The 18,670-nt window shown below is 34.1% G+C and overlaps 1 protein-coding gene across 1 annotated transcript; it reads right to left on the reverse strand.

Moving 5' to 3' along the window:
* Positions 1 to 12,800: 12,800 nt before the first annotated feature.
* LOC111373757 lies at positions 12,801 to 13,927 on the reverse strand. The gene is made up of 5 exons (XM_022996321.1): positions 13,706 to 13,927; positions 13,530 to 13,594; positions 13,413 to 13,471; positions 13,131 to 13,368; positions 12,801 to 13,044 (listed from the first exon to the last, which is right to left on the reverse strand). Exons 1-5 carry the CDS (start codon positions 13,925 to 13,927, stop codon positions 12,801 to 12,803), a joined length of 828 nt encoding a protein of 275 aa, XP_022852089.1.
* Positions 13,928 to 18,670: the final 4,743 nt, after the last annotated feature.

Raw genomic sequence — 18,670 nt, forward strand, 5'->3', positions numbered from 1 at the left:
CGGGGGGGGGGGGGGGAGAAAGAGTTACAGACAATGTTGTTTTATTTTCCTCTCAAGGTCAACAAATCATTCTAGAAGAATAATCTCTACAGCCTCAAGAACCAATGCTATTAAGAAAATCCACTAGAGAAAGAAAAAGCGCGATTTCGGATGATTACATTGTATTTCTCCAAGAACATGAAGTTGACATTGGAGTGGTAGAAGATGATCTGATTAACTTCCGTCAAGTTATGAAAAATTCTAACTCTCAAAAGTAACTCGATGCCATGAGCGAAGAGATAAAGTTCATGAAAGACAATGACGTATGAGACCTCTTTACAATACCTGAAGGTGCGAAACACATTGGTTGCAAATGAATATTCAAGATCAAGAGGGATTTGAAGGGTGATGTGGAGAGATATAAAGTTTCATCTTGTCACAAAGGGACTTTACACAGAAAGAATGCATCGATTATGAAGAGACTTTCTCTTCGATTTCTTTGAAAGACTCTTTCAGAACTATAATGGCATTGGTAGCGCATTTTGATCTTGAGTTAAATCAGATGTATGTTAAGATAATATTTCTCAATGGTGACATTGACGAAACGATTTACATGGTGCATCTAGAAAACTTTATATCAAATTTTGCAAAGCAAATGGTTTGCAAACTAAAGAAATCCATCTATGAACTCAAACAAGCATCTCGTCAATAATATTACGATTTTCATCCAGTGATCGTCTCATTTGGTTTTGAGATGAATTTGATTAATGAATGTATATACCACAAATTCAGTGGGAGTAAGTAAATTTTTTTGGTTTTATATGTCAATGACATATTGATTGCCAACAACAATATAGGCTTATTACACGAAACCAAGAGATTTCTAGTAAAGAATTTTGAGATAAAAGATCTTGGTGACGCCTCTTTTGCATTAGGAATTCAGATACACCAAAATTGTTCTCAGGGTATTCTTGGATTGTCACAAAAGAGCTATATCGAAAATGTACTTAAAAGATATGGCATGCAAGATTGTAAATTAGGTGACACCCCTGTGGTTAAAGGAGACAAGTTCAGTTTAAGTCAATGCTTGAAAATTGACTTAGAAATTAAAGAAATGCAAAAGATTCCTTATTCTTCAATTATAGGGAGTCTAATGTATACTTAGATTTGTACGCGTCCGGATATAACGTACATTGTTGGGATGCTAAGGAGATATTTAAGTAATTCGGGAATAGATCATTGGAAAGCAGCCAAATGGGTTATACGATATTTACAAAGAACAAAAGGCTTTATGCTCACTTACAAAAAATTAGGTGGTTGGAGATCACTGGTTATTCTGATTTCGATTTTAGTAGGAGATCCACTGCTATGAGGCATCAAACCATGAAATATAGCTGCGAAATTTGTCGCTGGGCTGTGTATTGTGGAAAGTAGAGAAAGAGTGCTTAAGTTATTTTGTGACAATAAATCAGTGGTGCTACATTCCAATAACAGCAGGAGCTTCACGAAGTCGAAACATAACGAGATCAAGTTTTTGGCTGTCAAAGAAAGAGTTCAGAGTCGACAGGTTCAATAAAGCACATCGGGACAAACTCCATGATTGCGGATCCGCTCACTAAAGGATTGATACCCAAGATCTTTCAGGAGCACATTACTCATATGGGTGTAATGTCTCTTGGGAATATTTAGTTTCAGTTGAAGTTTGCATTTTTGTGCTAGACATATATACTGTCATTTTGGATATGGTTTAACGTTAAAGAAATTTTCAATTATAAAGTTTTGATTTATTATCTCTGAACTCATTTGAAAATGATCTCACTGAGGTATTAAAGTGGACTAATTGGAAATAGGTATGTTAAGATCATATTGCATGAAATTTCCATGCTACACATCCATGCTTGATCCATGTCATTCAGTTATATTGATATACATGATTATTGATGGATTTAGCTATAATAAAAGTAGCAAAACCCACTTTGATCCTGTGTTGATATTATTGATGGACCGGATTGTTTGGGGATGCAATCAGTAATGATAGCAAAATTTTGAGTACTCATAAGGTTATGTTTAATGCACAATCATAAGGTATAAATTACTGTGTATTGAATTAAAGGCTATCGAATTCGGTTGAACCCATTTAAAGTGATCAAATAAGACTTCGATTTTGGACTTTAATGCATCCAATTAAAGTGTGAGTTTATATATGTGTAGAGACCGGGCCCAATTACTAATTCCATGATGGGTCGAATTAGGTCAAAAGGGCATCTATGTATAAATAGTGGTTATGGTCCCCGAATCACACGTAGAGAGAATTATTTGGTTCATTCTCTTCTGCATCCCATCACAGAAAGAAAAGGAGACTATGTGTTAATTTGGAAGATCAAGCCATAGGATTCAATTATTGCTATGACCATTCTGATTCAAGTATGCTTCCACTACAGATTTTGAATTTCTTGATGATCTAATATGAAAGATCTGGTGAATTGAAGGTAACAACTTTCTTATTGCCCATGGATTATGTCCTTTTACATAGCTGCACTAACCACTAAAACCTAGATTGTACATTTTGGAAAATGTGTTTTGATTATGTATAGCAGTGCATTTTCTAAACAATCATTAGAAATACATCGTAATAACATCAAATCTTATGTACCCATTCAGCGTTTATTTGAGATAGATACCGTGAGTGGCTAGTCTCATTATAATGCTCAGTCAGTATTTTATAAACTTTTTATTATTAATTACATTTAGTTTTTTCTTTTTAATTTGTTAGTTTGAGGACCTAGGAGATGCAATTTAAGTTACGAAAACTATAGATTTAAACTTGTCATATATAACACAAAGATTTTTACGAGGAAAGAAAATGTAAAACAACTTTAGGTTACTATCGAGGTATTTTACACTCTTTCGAGAAATGTTTTTCCAGCATGTATTGCATTTTCAAAATAATTATTAGAAATACATCGTGCAACAATACTTCATAAGTACTTATTTATTGACTTCAAATTATACAATTGGTACTTTTTATCTTTTATTCGATATATTATGTTAATTTAACATTTGATATTTAAATTCTATACATTTAATGAATTGACAAGAAATATTCCAAAGGAAATTGGAAACCTATCAACACTTGTTGTGTTAGATTTGATAAGCAACAATCTTACTAGTACGTAACTAGATCTTATAAACATATTTTATATATTAAATTTAGTATTTTAAAAAGCTTAAAGCATGACTAGACATTAATGTCAAGCTTCAAGCTTTTATGATCATAAATGGGTGAGGAGTAAAAGAAACCATAAAGTGTAGCAAGGGCCATTTTTGTGTCTAGATTTGCTTTTTAGAATACTGATTAAACTATTTCTATTTGTTTTGTTTAACATCCTGACAAAGATTTATACCAAAACTCTAAAATTCATAATTGCCATATATAACAAAGATTTTATGCTAAGGAAACTATAAATGAAATTTAGGTCATGACCTAGGCATATTACACTCTTTTGACAATTGTTTTTCAGTATGTATCGCATTTCAAAAATTAGTATTAGAAATACATTTTACAACAACAACTTTATGAGTAGTTAATTATAGAATTCATGAGTAGTTAATTATAAAATTCAAATGAATAATACTATTCGCAGTGAAGACTACTAATAGTCGTCCTTTGTGGCATACAAATGATAGTTTTTTGTTTTATGTATACATCAATAAAAAAAACTACCAGATTAATGTATCAAATAACAAATTGCCATATGTATGCCACATAGGGTGACTATCAAATTTTTTAAATTCAAATAAGTTGTTTTAAAATTTGTATGTTTAAATGGATTGACAGGAAATATTCCAAATGAAATTGGAAACCTATCATCACTTGTATATCTAGAATTGGGGGAAAAACGGTTTCATCGGTATGTAACTAGATCTCTTAAACTTATTTTATATATTGAATAAACAGGTTAAGAATAAAAAGCCTAAAGCTTGGCTAGGCGACAACCCTGAGCTTCATGCTCGACTCATTTTTCTAAAATGTTGATTAAATCGATAACCCCGTTTGTTTCTTATTCTATTAGAACTTTTTTTTGCATACTCATTTTCAACCATGCATTCAGACAATAAAATATTCTGCACGTAAATTCAAAATTTTCCCACTCTTTAACCACACATTCTTAAAAAATTCACTATTCAAAATATTATTTTTTTCTTCCAAATAATGACATTAAACAGGGACTATATCAATTATTTATTCAATGTCATAAAAAATTATAACAAAACTCCAAATTTAAAATTTTAATATATAACAAAGACTTTTATGCTGATGAACAATATAAATGAACTTGAGGTTATCACCCAAGTGTTTTACTCTTTTCTCACAAATGTTTTACGATATGTATGGCTTTTTCTATTAATCACTCGAAATACATTGTGAAACAATAACTTCATAGGTACTTGGTTATTGACTTCAAATTAGTTAGTACTTCTTCTCTATCATTACATCTATTTTGTGGTAACTAATTTAAATTTGATATTCTAAAAAATCTATATGTTTAAATGGATGGACATGAAATTTTCCAAATGAAATTGGAAACCTATCAGCAGTTGTATATTTAAATTTGGGGTATAACAGTTTAAAGAGCAATAATCTCTCAGGAAGTCTTCCTCCGACCCTCTGCTACAACCTTCCAAAGCTACGTTCTTTGACGTACAATCATTTATCTGGGAGAATTCCAATGGAAATAGGGAACTTGCCAAAGCTTCAAATTCTCTATCTTGATGCAAATAACTTGATAGGTACGTTTAAAGCATTGTTCGTATTCCAGAAATGTTGAAAATTGACCAATGATTTTGTCCCTTCACATCATAAAACATATCTTACATGCATAGTGACCTGCGGTCTGATACCCATGGTTTATGTCCTTTTACATAGCAGCACTAAAAGTTATGTATCTACAAACCCCTGAAACCTAGATTGTGCAATTTTGACAAATGTGTTTTGAGTATGTATAGAAATGCATTTTCTAAATAATTATTAGAAATATATAGAAATAACATCAAATCCTATGTACCCGTTCAGCTTTTATTTGAGATAGATACCGCGACTGGCTAGTCTCATTATAATGTTCAATATTTTATAATCTTTTCATTATTAATTAGATTTAGTTTTTCTTTCTAATTTGTTAGTTTAAGGACCAAGGAGATGCAACGTAAGTTACGAAAACTCTAAAGTTGTCATATATAACAAAAGATTTTATGCTAAGGAAAGTATTAATGAAATTTAGGTCACGACCTAGGCATGTTACACTCTTTTGACAATTGTTTTTATGGCAATTCAAAAATAAGTATTAGAAATACATTTTGCAACAATAACTTTTTAAGTAGTTAATTATAGGATTCAAATTAATTGTTACTTCTTCTCTTTTATTAGATCAAATATGTATTGATTTACATCTGATACTTTAAATGCATGTTTAAATGGATTGACATAAAATATTCCAAATGAAATTGGAAACCTATCTGCACTTGTACATCTAAAATTGGGGCAAAATGATTTCAGTGACACATAATTGGATCTCTTAAACTTATTTTATATATTAAATCGAGTGGGACAAGCCTAAATGGACTAAGAATAAAAAGCCTAAAGTGTAGCTATGCGAAAAAAATTTATAACAAAAATCTAAATTTAAAATTTTCTTATATAGCAAGGATTTTATGCTGATGAAAAATCCAAATGAACTTTTGGCTACCACCCAAGCGTTTTACTCTCTTCTGACAAATGTTATAAACATGTATGTCTTTATTCTAGTGATTACTAGAAATACATTGTGAAACAATAACTTTACAGGTACTTGGTTATCGACTTCAAATTAATTGGTTTTTCCTCTCTTTCATTAGATCTATTTTGTGATAATTTAACATTTGATATTCTAAAAAAATCTGTATGTTCAACTGCATTGACAAGAAATTTTCCGATTGAAATTGGAAAGCTCTCAGCACTTAGATTTGGGGCGTAACAGTTTGAGTGGTAAGTAACTAGATTTTCTAAACTTATGTTATATATTAAATTCAGTATTCTAAAAAAAGTAAAGTGTGACTAGACATAAGGCTAGGTTTCAAGATTTTACAAGCCTAACATAAGTAGGCATAAAAAAAAATGTAAAGTGTGGTTGGATGGCAAAGTTCAGCTTCGTGCCAGATCACGCTTTTTCGAACAATGATTAAATTTGTTTATTTAGTATCCTGGCTATTTATACCAAAACTCGAAATCCATAATTTTTATATATAATAAATATTTTTATGATGATGGAAAATCTGAAGGAACTTTAGGTTAGCACCTAGTCATTTTACATTCTTTTGACAATTCTTTTTTCACGTAGTCATTTACCAAATATTTATCAGAAACATATTATGCAACAATAACTTCATAGGTACTTAAGTATCGTCTTCAAACGAGTTGGTACTTTTACTCTGTCATTAGATCTATTTTGTGTCAATTTAATGTTTGATTTTAAAATCCATACGTTTAAATCGATTGACAGGAAATATTCCAAATGAAATTGGAAACTTATCTGCACTTGTATATCTGGATTTGGGGGACAACAACATCAGTGGTACATAACTGGACCTTCTAAACTTATTTAATATTTGTTATTATTGAATTTAATATATTTTGATTGAATTTAACTCTTTACAATTTCATTATTAATATTTGATACTAACTTTTTGAAAGTTAAACATTGTACTTTTGAATTTTAATTCTTAATATCCCTAAATGTATTTGAAAGCTCTAATACCATTTAAAGTTTAGATTTAGCCAATTTATTTTGACCCAACGTGCGGAATTATACAATTAAAAGCAACAAGTCACTTTTTAATTGTTTCTAAATGGTTAATCAATCACGTCAGATTATCCTGTGGTTTGAATGATACAATCAATAATATGAAAGCAACAAACAATACAAAAAATGTTGACAGAGAAAATCCAACCGGATAAAAACTCCGAGACTAAGCCAATATCCTCCACTATGGACAATATGAACTTACAATATGATCCAGTCTAAAAACTCACTAGACTCAATGATCTAATTCTTGCAATCTTAAAGACCCACTGGAACGTGCTTCGCTCACACCTATTCCCGATCTTCTGGAATTGTCTATCTTTTGTGATCACCAAGTATACATTATTCTTGTACTCTTCCTGTGCTTCTGATCCAATCTCTCCCAATCTTCAGCAACCTCTGAAAGCTATTGAGAAAGTGGGTGTTTTGGATTATGTGAATTTGACGTTTTTCCAACGTTGTGGTTGAATTGTCTTAGGAATCAAAGGAATAATCTCAATGCTTGAATGTGTTCTTGGATCTTGGAATGATGTTACAAAGAAGTAATAATGAACCTGGACACACAAAACGTATCAAGGCTTGGGTATTTATAATAGGAGATAATTAGATAATATGGACTAGATAAAACTCTTAAAAAATGTGAACTAGGATTTCACACATAACACAGTCACTCGAGCGAGATCTCAGCGATAGACAAGAAGTTGCTGAGTAGTTGCCAGTATTTTTATCAAAAATTTCTCTCTTGGTGTCCAATTGAGGTGATTCAAAATATATTGGAAAGCTAACTCAAAGGGCTACAATTTTTGAATTGGACTTGTCCACATTCCAATGTTTTTATGCGAAAAAATGCATTACAAGTTACGACTAAAAATTTGGAACATAACTTGTCTTGCTCTTTGACGTTCTTTAGACTTCAAATTGATTTCCCCTGATCACATGCGATCTTCTCATGAGATACATTCAATTGAGACTTTTAATGACTTTTTGGGATTTAAAAAGTTTAGAGATATTCAATTGAGACCTTTTAAGATTCTCTAAAAGTCATGGTGTATTCAATTAAGACTTTTATAGACTTTTTAAAAGTCTCTAAAAGTTACGGTGTATTCAATTAAAACTTTTTAGAAGTTTCTATAAGTTTTGGGGTATTTAAATTTTAATGACTTTTATAAAAATCTCTGGAGTACTAACTTTTAAGCAGAAAGTACTCAAATAATATCTTTAAAATTTGTCTCTCTTTAATCACGAGATTTAGGGAGGCTTAAAAAAAAAAAAATCTTTTTTTCTTTTCAATCTTTCTTTCCTTTGACCTTCTATGGACATATGTAACTAAAATTTATTTTTTATTGATTATATTCCATTTATTTTTCTTTCTCTCTCTTATTATTTATTTCTATTTTTTATGAAAAAATAAATTGGATTCTTATAACTTTTTTCCTTTTTCATTCATTTTTTTGTGAAAAATATCTTTTTTTATTAAATTATAAAAATTAAAAATTAAATTTAAATATATTAATTTTTATTTATTTTTAAATGTATACTATACTGATATTATTGAATACTATACTGATATATATATATGTGTGTGTGTGTGTGTGTGTAATTTTGATTATTATTTATTTAATTAAGGTCTTCAATTTTTATTTTTTCAAATTTTTTTTATTATACGGAAAGAACAAGGGGAAGGAAAAGAGGAATTATGGGAACTAACATCTCGTATGTGAAAATTTCACACTAGATCTATGTGAATTTTATTTCAAATGAAAGTCTTCAAAAGTCTATGAAAATTTTAGAATGAAAATTCATAGAAGCCTACGAAAGACTCTCACTAATTCCTACAAATCTTTAAAAGATCCACAAAATCCACAGAAGTCATTATTTAAAAAAAGTCCATCAAAGTTTTCAAAGTCTCAATTGAATACACCCCCTTAGACATTTTGGACTCCTTCAAGGATTATACTAGCAATTCCAACTCTTTTAACTTTAATTAGGACTCTGTAACTCCTATTTTGACTTTGATCACAACTCGATAAACTCATAATACAATTTAACTAGGACTTGATTTTGTTTATAGAATTGCCAATACAACATAAATCCTAACAATCTTCACCTTTGTCATTCTGTGACAAAACTATACAATACAAGTCAGGGAAGTAAAAACAAAACTAATCTACCCAAACCTAAAATAAATGTCTGTCTTTTGCATTCCTTGTCAACATGTTTTCTGAAATTAACAACTGACATATCCAGTGTAAAAACACGTGATCGATACAGAAAATATAACAATTGAAACCTACTATCATAAATATACTAGCTAGATTAAGAAGTAATACTAATGTTAATCAAAACACCAATTGAAATATTAATATCACCAAATATAAAACTCAAAGAAGCTAGGCATTATGATATGGAATACCATGAATGAAAGTTACTATCATCTCTCTCCTTTACTGCAAACTCTCCCTAAAATGCAGCTAACTCTCAACTCAAAATTACAATCAAATCTCTCTTCCCCTTTTTGTCATAAATGACTAGCATAAACAGTAATATATAATAACTCAAATATGTAGTTGATAGCATGCACGAGCATAATTAATGATCAATAGACTTTTCCACATACTCAGTTCAAGTTAAAATAGAGTAAATTGTATAAGTGATCCATGTGTGTAAAGTGTCACTAATCATTTGTAAATAGGACTTCAAACCTTAATTTTGTGAGAAAAGATATGCTAAACATCTTTGTCATTAATTTGATCCCTCTACTTATAAAAGTCAAACCAATAATAGCACATTAGAACCTATAAATATATATATATATATATATATATATATATATATATATATTAACACATTTTCTGAATTTTTAAGCTCATCATTTATCTCATCAAATTTTCACATCTTATGTGTGGTCTCTTCTCCAAGTCAGTTGATCACAGGTATAGGTTATGAAAAACCCCTCAGGCTTAGTTGCTCGAGTCATAGGCTCCGAAGAAGAGCATAGAATATTGAGCTTTTCTTTCAAGTATTTTTTATATACCCACGATCCGATGTTGAACGCCTAAGGAATTATCCTTGATAAGTTCTAAATTATTGTTCAAAGAAGAATAAATTGGAAGAAAGCAAAAGCCTCTCTTGAATTCAATAATAATTGTCAAAAGTTCTAATACAATGTAATGGATAGAGTATTTATACTAAAGCTAAAAACGTAGCTAAAATCGTGCAAAATCATCGAAATATGGAAATAAGTCTAATTGATATCAAATTGTAACAAAATAAGGAAATTCGCGAAAAAAGGAAAATTCTGTCGAACTTTTATACCATGCGGTCACATGGTACATTTCCATGCGGTCGCATGGATGAAATCTTCCACGCCCAATTCTTCCCTGCTTGGGTACGTGCGGCTACAACACTTTATAACCATGCGGCTGCATAGTTGTTCCTTAGGCCTCTGTCTTCGTCCGCTTGTATTGAATTGATCCACTTTGATTCGGCTCTCGACCTGAACATGAAAGTTGTCCCATTCTGCGTCCTGAACATTGTCCCATCAATGGTTTCTTGAACGAGCAATCCCATCACTTGTTTTACTTGCTTTGCCCTCGATCGCATCATCGGTCTGCTCATGATTATCAACGGGTCTCGTTCCGCACTCGACTTTGTCGGACTCGGCCCTTAGATCACATCATCCCCTCCCTCTTCAAAAAGAATCCGTCCTTGAATCTACACCTGCATCAAAGAGAGAGAGAGATCAGATATATTAAAAGTTGCTGAAACATTATACTCATCGGGCAAGTCCACTTTGTAGGCATTATCATTGATCTTCTCGGTGATTTGGGAAGGATCATCTCCCCGCGGTTGCAATTTGGATTTTCGCTGCTCCGAAAAATGTTCCTTCCTGAATGCACCCATACCCAATCTCCAGGTTTAAATGTCACATGCTTCCGCCCTTTGTTTGCCTTAGATGTGATGAGCTTGCTCTTCTCTTCAATTTGCATACGGACCTTCTCATGAAGTGCCTTTACCATCTCAGCTTTCCTCTTACCATCCATGCTACCTCATTCATTCATAGGCAAAGGAAATAAATCCAATGTAGTTAGTGGGTTAAATCCATACACAATTTCAAAAGGTGAATAAGAAGTAGTCGAATGTACAACATGATTATAAGCAAACTCAATAAATGGCAAGCAATCTTCCCAATTTCTTAAGTTCTTATTAATCACTATTCGAAGCAATTGAGTCATGGTCCTATTTACTACTTAAGTTTGGGTGACAAGTTGTAGAAAATAACAATTTAGCTCCTAACTTATTCCACAAAACACACCAAAAATGACTCAAAAATTTTACATCTTGGTCCGAACAATGTTCTTAGGGACTCCATACAAACGTACTATCTCCCTAAAAAATAAATCAGCAATGTTAGTGGCATCATCGGTTTTGTGACATTGTATGAAGTGTGCTATTTTACTAAACCTATCAACCACTAGAAAGATAGAATCCCGACCTTTCTTTATCCTAGATAACACCAACACAAAATTCATAGAAATATCCACCCAAGGTTTACTAGGTACAGGTAAAGGTGTATATAAGTCATGGGGTAAAACTTTTAATTTAGCCCGTTTACAAGTTATGCACTTCTCACAAATCCGTTTTACATCACTACTCATTTTAGGCCAATAAAAATGTTCCCCTAATATGTCTAAAATCTTTTGAATCCTAAAATGACCCATTAGACCCCCACTGTGTTCTTCTCTTATCGATAATTCACGCATTGAACAATTTGGAATGCCTTATCTTCCCTAAACAAATATCCTTCGTGTCTATAAAATTTATTAACTGCCATTTTAGAACATAAATTATAAATGTTTGAGAAATCAATGTCATTTTCATACATACTCTTAATATGCTCAAAACCAAGTAATTTCGCACTTAAAGAGTTAAGAAGCATGTACCTTCATGACAATGCATTTGTAACTACATTTTCATTAGCTTGCTTATACTTGATGATGTATGGAAATGTCTCCATTGACCCCGCAAGTACTTTAGGGACCATGATCGGTGTGTGTAACAAATTCCTTAGACCACAAGTAATGCTGCTAAGTCTCCAATGCTCGAACAAGAGAATACAGCTCCTTGTCATAAGTGGGATAGTTCAGTGCAGCTCTGCTCAACTTCTCGCTAAAGTAAGAAATAGGTCTCCTTTCCTACATTAACACTACTCTAATACATATCCCTGATACATCACACTCAATCTCGAACGTTTTATCAAAGTTAGGTAATGCCAAAACAGGGGCTTTACACAATTTATCCTTAATGGTGTTAAGTGCATGTTCTTGTGCTTCCCCCCTAGTGGAAACCTACACTTTTCTTAACGATTTCTGTTAATGGTGTAGTGATTGTGCTAAAGTATCTCACAAACCGCCTATAAAAACTAGCCAGACCATGGAAGCTCCTAACCTCAATTATACTTTTAGGTGTTGGCCATTCTTTAATAGCTTTAATCTTTTCCTCATCCACTTCTACCCCATTAGCAGTAACCACAAATCCTAGAAAAATAACCATGTCCATGCAAAACATACACTTTTTAAAATTAGCATACAGTTGTTCATTTCTTTACACAACAAGCACATACTTTAAATGTTCTAAATGCTTACCTAGGTCTTTGCTATAGATTAAAATGTCATCAAAATAAACTACAATAAATTTCCCTATTAAAGGACGCAAAACATGATTCATTAAACGTAAAAATGTGCTCGGTGCATTTGTGAGACAAAACAGCATAACCAACCACTCATATAACCCATATTTAGTTTTAAATGCCATTTTCCATTCATCACCCTCCTGCATGTAAATTTGTTGGTACCCGCTCTTAAGATCAATTTTACTAAAAATACAAGCACGATGCAATTCATCTAGCATATCATCTAGCCTACGTATAGGGTGACGATACTTTACCGTAATGTTGTTGATAGCTCTATAGTCCACGCACATTCGCTAAGTCCCATCCTTCTTCGACACCAATAGAATAGGCACAACACAAAGGCTCATGCTCTCCCTCACATAACCTTTGCTCATCAACTCCTCCACTTGTCTCTGAAGCTCATTCCTCTCCTTGGGATTGCTTCGGTAAGCTGGTTGGTTTGGAATAACAGCTCCGGGTATGAAGTCGATTTGGTGCTCGATCCCTCGAACTGTGGCAATCAACTTGGCACCTCCTCCAAAAACACGTCTTTGAAATCTTACAACAAAGATTTAACCAAGCTAGGGAGGGGTGTGTTAGACTCCTTAAGGTTGAGGAAGGACTCCTTGTACACCAACAACAACACTTGTCTTTTATCACTCAAAGCCTTTTTCAATTCACTTCCCCTCGCAAAGAAGTTCACTTTTGGTTTTTCTCTCCGATCCACTGACTCTTTTTCTCTCCTCTCATGTGGCCTCTCTCTCCTTTCCCCTCTCTCGGCCATCTCATTATTTTCTCTCTTACTCATAGGCTCACTATCTTCTCTCCTTTTTGTAAATTCTCTCGCTTGCCTTTCTTCCTCATTTTTCAGTTTTACTTTATCTTCATACACATGAGCCAGTGTTAATGGCGCAAGAGTAATGAACCTCCCATCCTTGACAAAGCTATGCTTGTTCCTATACCCATCATGTGTGCCAAGTTCTCCCTAATAGAATATGACCCACTTCATAGGCACCATATCACATACAAACTTGTCACTATACCTCCCAACCGAGAAATTAATTAACACCCATTTATTGACCCTAGCTTTCCCACTCTCATTCAACCACTGTAATTTATAGGGTCTAGGGTGTCTCAATAATGCTAGACTCAATTTCTTGACTAAAGTTGTGCTAGCCACATTTGTGCAACTCCCACCATCAATAATCAAGCTACATACCTGATCGTAGATATGGCATCGAGTGTAAAATATGTTCTCCCGCTGCTGCTCCAAATCACCCGTCTTAATTTGAGTGTTAAGTGCTTGCCTCGAGACCAGCAGCTCCCCAACGGCAAATTTCGTCTCATCTTCACCACCAATATCTACCAACGTTGGCATCTCATCATACTCTCCTTTGCTTTCACTTACCACCTCTCCATTGTCCCGAACACCAGGGTTCATTTGTTAGGACACTTAGATGCAATGTGTCTCAACCCTAAACACCTGAAACACTTGATGTCCCGGCTCCATGATAGTTGTGACTCCGATTTTGGTGCTGTCCTGCTAGCACTTTCTTCTTTCCCCTCCTGCCACTCACTTCTTCCTTTAGTTACTGCTTCACTCCCCTTATTATTGCCATCCCATTTCGACTTCCAATTTAGGTTAGAAGATGAAGTATTCACCGGCTGTCTTGCAGTCTTCTTCCTCTTCAGTTGTTTTTTCACCTTCATGGCTACATACAACATGTCATCCAGCTCCGCGTAATGCTGCAATTTCGCTATATTAGCAATTTCCCGATTTAGACCGTTTAAGAACTGTGCCATGATAGCTTCTGGATCCTCCACCACATTTACCCTGATCATGAGTATTTCCATTTCCTTGTGATAGTCCTCTACGCTCCTCGACCCTTGATACAGGCTCTACAACTTCTGATGGATCTTCCTATAGTACTGGTTAGGAATGAACCACTTCCTTATCAACTCTTTCAAGTCCTCCCAAGTACTAATTGATCTTCCCCTATACTATCCCTGTGTAGTAACCACTTGATCCCACCAAGTTATTGCGTAATCAATGAACTCTAACACCACTAGCTTCACCTTCTTCTCCTCCGAATAATTATAGCACTCAAAAATTAATTTCACCTTCCTTTCCACTCAAAGTACGCCTCCGGTCACTCCCCCCCTTAAATTGTAGAATGGACATTTTGATATTACGTATGTTCCCATCCACCTCATCTCAGTGATTATTCCTAACCCGTCATTCAGGCCTACAACCTCTATTCCTCATCCATCCCATTCCTACTTCTCCATACTCATCATCATCCCATTCATCGTCTAGATCAAATGCTTCCCGTTCCATCCTATGCTCCCACCTACCCAACCTCCTGGTATTAGATATCTCAACCCGCGGCTCCCTATTAAGACTAGCCGCCGATGTATCCATCCTTGTCATCTAAGCTTCCTGCTTAGCCCTCCAAGCATCCTGTTGATCCAGCCTATTTCTAACAACCCCAAAAGCAAGCTCAAACCGCTATATCGAATCCTCCAATGCACTATTGTGATGGCCATGTCGGCTTGAGTTGGAACCCTCTTATTCAAACATTCTCTCAATTTTCTGCCTCACCAAATTTCACTCGGAGTCTCGCAATTGGATTTTACCCTCTAATAAGCTCACCACTCTATTTTTTACCACTCAATGCTTTCACCAAGTGCTTCCAAGAACAATAATGAACTCACCGAATAAAAACTTACAGATTCAACTCGAAACGTAAGTCAAGAGAATAATTTTCAAGGGATTGAAAACAAATGGAATGAAATTTTAATGGACTCAATAAAATTCCAACGGAACAATTGACGAAATTGAAGAATTGAAAAAAACTTTGGAATTTAGGAATTGAATATGAAATTGTTAGTAACAAATCAAGTAAATAATTAAAAAATAAATTTTTTTTAACATGAACAACAACTTTTTTTTTAACTTACACAAGAGATTATACTACCAATGAAAAATATGGATTGAAGGAATGAATTGAAGAACGACTCAAGAACAAGGAAGGAAATTGGAAATTAAATAAAACTACGACCCAAATAAGAAAATTAAAAGATAGAACCTGATTAAATTGGGACCAAAGCTATGATACCAACTAATGCGAACCCCATAGCAATTTAGACTACGAAACCCATGACTTGACTGATGCGAAACCCAAGAACGTCAATTGATAACTAGTTTGGAATGAACCCAACAAGATGAAACAAAGAACCCAAAGATAACGGTAATGCAATGGACCCCTTGCTTACAAATGGAAGAACCCACGATCTGGTGTAGAACGCCACAAGAAATTATCCTTGATAAGCTCTAAATTATTGTTCAAAGAAGAACAAATTGGAAGAAAGGAAAAACCTCTCTTGAATTCTGCCAAAAGTTCTAATATAATGTAATGGAAAGAGCATTTATACTAAAGCTAAAAATCGAGGAAAAAGAAAAATTCTGCCGAACTTTTATACCATGCGGACGCATGGAAGAAATCTTCCACGCCCAATTCTTCCCTATCTAGGTGCGTGCGGCCGCAGTACTTTATAACCATGCGGCGCATGGTTGTTCCTTTGGCCTCTGTCTTCGTCTGCTTGTATTGAATTGATCCACTTTGATTCAGCTCTTGACCTGAACATAAAAGTTGTCCCATTCTGCGTCCTGAATATCATCCCATCAATGGTTTCTTGAAGGACCAATTCCATCGCTTGTTTCACTTGCTTTTCCCTCAATCGCGTTATCGGTTCGTCCTTGATTATCAACGGGTCTCGTTCCGCACTCGCCTTCGTTGGACTTGGCTCTTGGATCACATCACCAAGGTTATGTGGTCATTGATGTCTATTCTTAGGAAAGTATTTAAGCTGGTCAGTGGCAGGGACAAAAATGGTCTTGGAAGTCCTAGCAGCATTGTGATCATTCTCTTTATATCCTAGACCTCCCTTTATTACCAGTAGGCTTGCTCATTCTTAAGATGCTATCAAGCTTCAAAGAACCACTAGAGAATGCAAGGAGTTAGGTGTTGGAATCCTCAAGATCGCTCATAATGGTCTTAGCCATTTTTTTAAAGTCTCATTCACAACCCTCAACTCAATAAATCTCCCAGAGGACTCCTTAAGATCACTCATAAGATTCTTAACCTGAATATCTAAGGGCTCATTCACAGAGTTCAACTTACTCAGGGATAAGGTAGATTCTTGAAGGTCATCTATTAGTTTTTCTTTCTCTAGCTCAAGATCTTTGACCTTCGTACATAACTTGTTATTGGTAGTTAATATCCTATCATAATCCTCAGCTTATATAATTTTATCATAGCCTCATGTATGTCTTCCTCATCTTCAGAATCCTCCTCAGATTGCTCACCACTATCTACATCCTCAATCTTCTCAACCTCCTTATCAGATTCACTCATAATCCTAGCAGCGAAGGCCATATATTTCCCATTCTCACTGAGATTAGTCATCAGTGAGAGAAAAATTTATAGCTTTATCCTTATTTCTCTTACTGTTAGGGCACTCACTTCTATAATGGCCAAAACTTGACACTTAAGGCAACTCACAAATTGAGATCTCTTTCTAAACTCACTGGGAGCACCTCTATGTCTCTCTAGAGGCTCCTTCTTATTTCTAAACATTTTTTTGAAATTTTTTAGCACAATAAGCTACCTCCTCATTATTAGGGGACTCCAAATCAGAAGACTCATTACGGTTATCCCTAACAGTGTTCAAGGCCAAAGACTTATCTTTTATAAGTTTAACTAATGTTAGTTCATAAGTCTAGAGAGATCCAACCAACTCTTCAATCTTAATAGCATCTACGTCCTTACTCTTATCTATAGCCGCGATTTTAGACCTAAATCTCTCAGGTAAGGATCTAAGAATTTTTTTTGACAATCTTAGACTTAGGAATTCTCTCACCTAGGTTGAAACTAAAATTAACTATGCCATTCAAACTTGCATAGAAGTCATCAAATGTCTCATCCTAATCTCTTCAAATCTAGTGCTCAACATCTGCAACTTGGAGTTCTTAACTACTTGAGTTCCCGCATGTATGGTCTGTAAAATATCCTAAACCTCTTTAGCAACCTCATACATAGATACTCGCTTAAATTCTTTAGGGGACACCGCCATAAATAAAGCATGTAGGGCTTTGCTATTCTAGTTGCACTCATCTAAATTATATTTCGACCAATTAGCAATACGAGTGGAGGTAATGACATCACTAACAGTACTTGAAAGGGCGTCCAACCATTCACTATTTTATCCAAATACTCTCATCCATCGATTTTAGGAAGGCTCTAATTTTAACTTTTGAATATGCGTAGTTATTGCCATCAAAATATGGCGGGACAGATAATGTACTACTGGTCTAGAAAAACTAAGATTATGAATCGAATTTGGGCTCTGATACCACTTGAAAGTTTAGATTTAGCCAATTTATTTTGACCTAACGCGAATAATTATACAATTAAAAGCAATAAATCACTTTTTAATTGTTTCTAGATGGTTAATCAATCATGTTGGATTATCCTATGGTTTGAATGCCAATCAATAATATAAAAGCAATAAACGACACAAAATATGTTGACAGAGAAAACTCAACTTGTAAAAACTTCGGGACCAAGTCAGTATCTCTATTATAGATAATATGAACTTACAGTATGATTCAATCTAGAAAACATACTAGACTCCCTAATCTAATTCCTGTAATCTTCAAGACTCGTTGAAACATACTTCACTCAAACCTATTCCCGATCTTGTGGAATTGTCTTTCTCCTATGGATCACTAAGAACACCTTGTTCTTGTACTTTTCATGTGTTTTTGGTCCAACCTCCCACAACCTTCAGTAATCTCTCAAAGCTATTGAGAAATTATCTTCCTTTATGTGTATAGGAAGTGGGTGTTTTGGATTATTTGAAATTGATTTTTTTTCCAAAATTGTGATTGAATGATCTCCAAAAACAAAGGATTAATCTCAATGCTTGAATGTGTTCTTGGATCTCGGAATGATGTTATGAAAAAGTAATATAATGAACCAGCACACACAATGTGTTAGGGCTTGGGTATTTATAGTAGGAATAAAACTCTTGAAAAATGCACACGTAACACCGTCGCTGTTGAACAGTTGTCAATTTTTTCATCATAACTTTCTCTCCTGGTGTTTAATTGAGGCGATTA

This window comes from Olea europaea, unplaced genomic scaffold (assembly GCF_002742605.1).
Source record: "Olea europaea var. sylvestris unplaced genomic scaffold, O_europaea_v1 scaffold116, whole genome shotgun sequence".
Lineage (NCBI taxonomy): Eukaryota > Viridiplantae > Streptophyta > Magnoliopsida > Lamiales > Oleaceae > Olea > Olea europaea.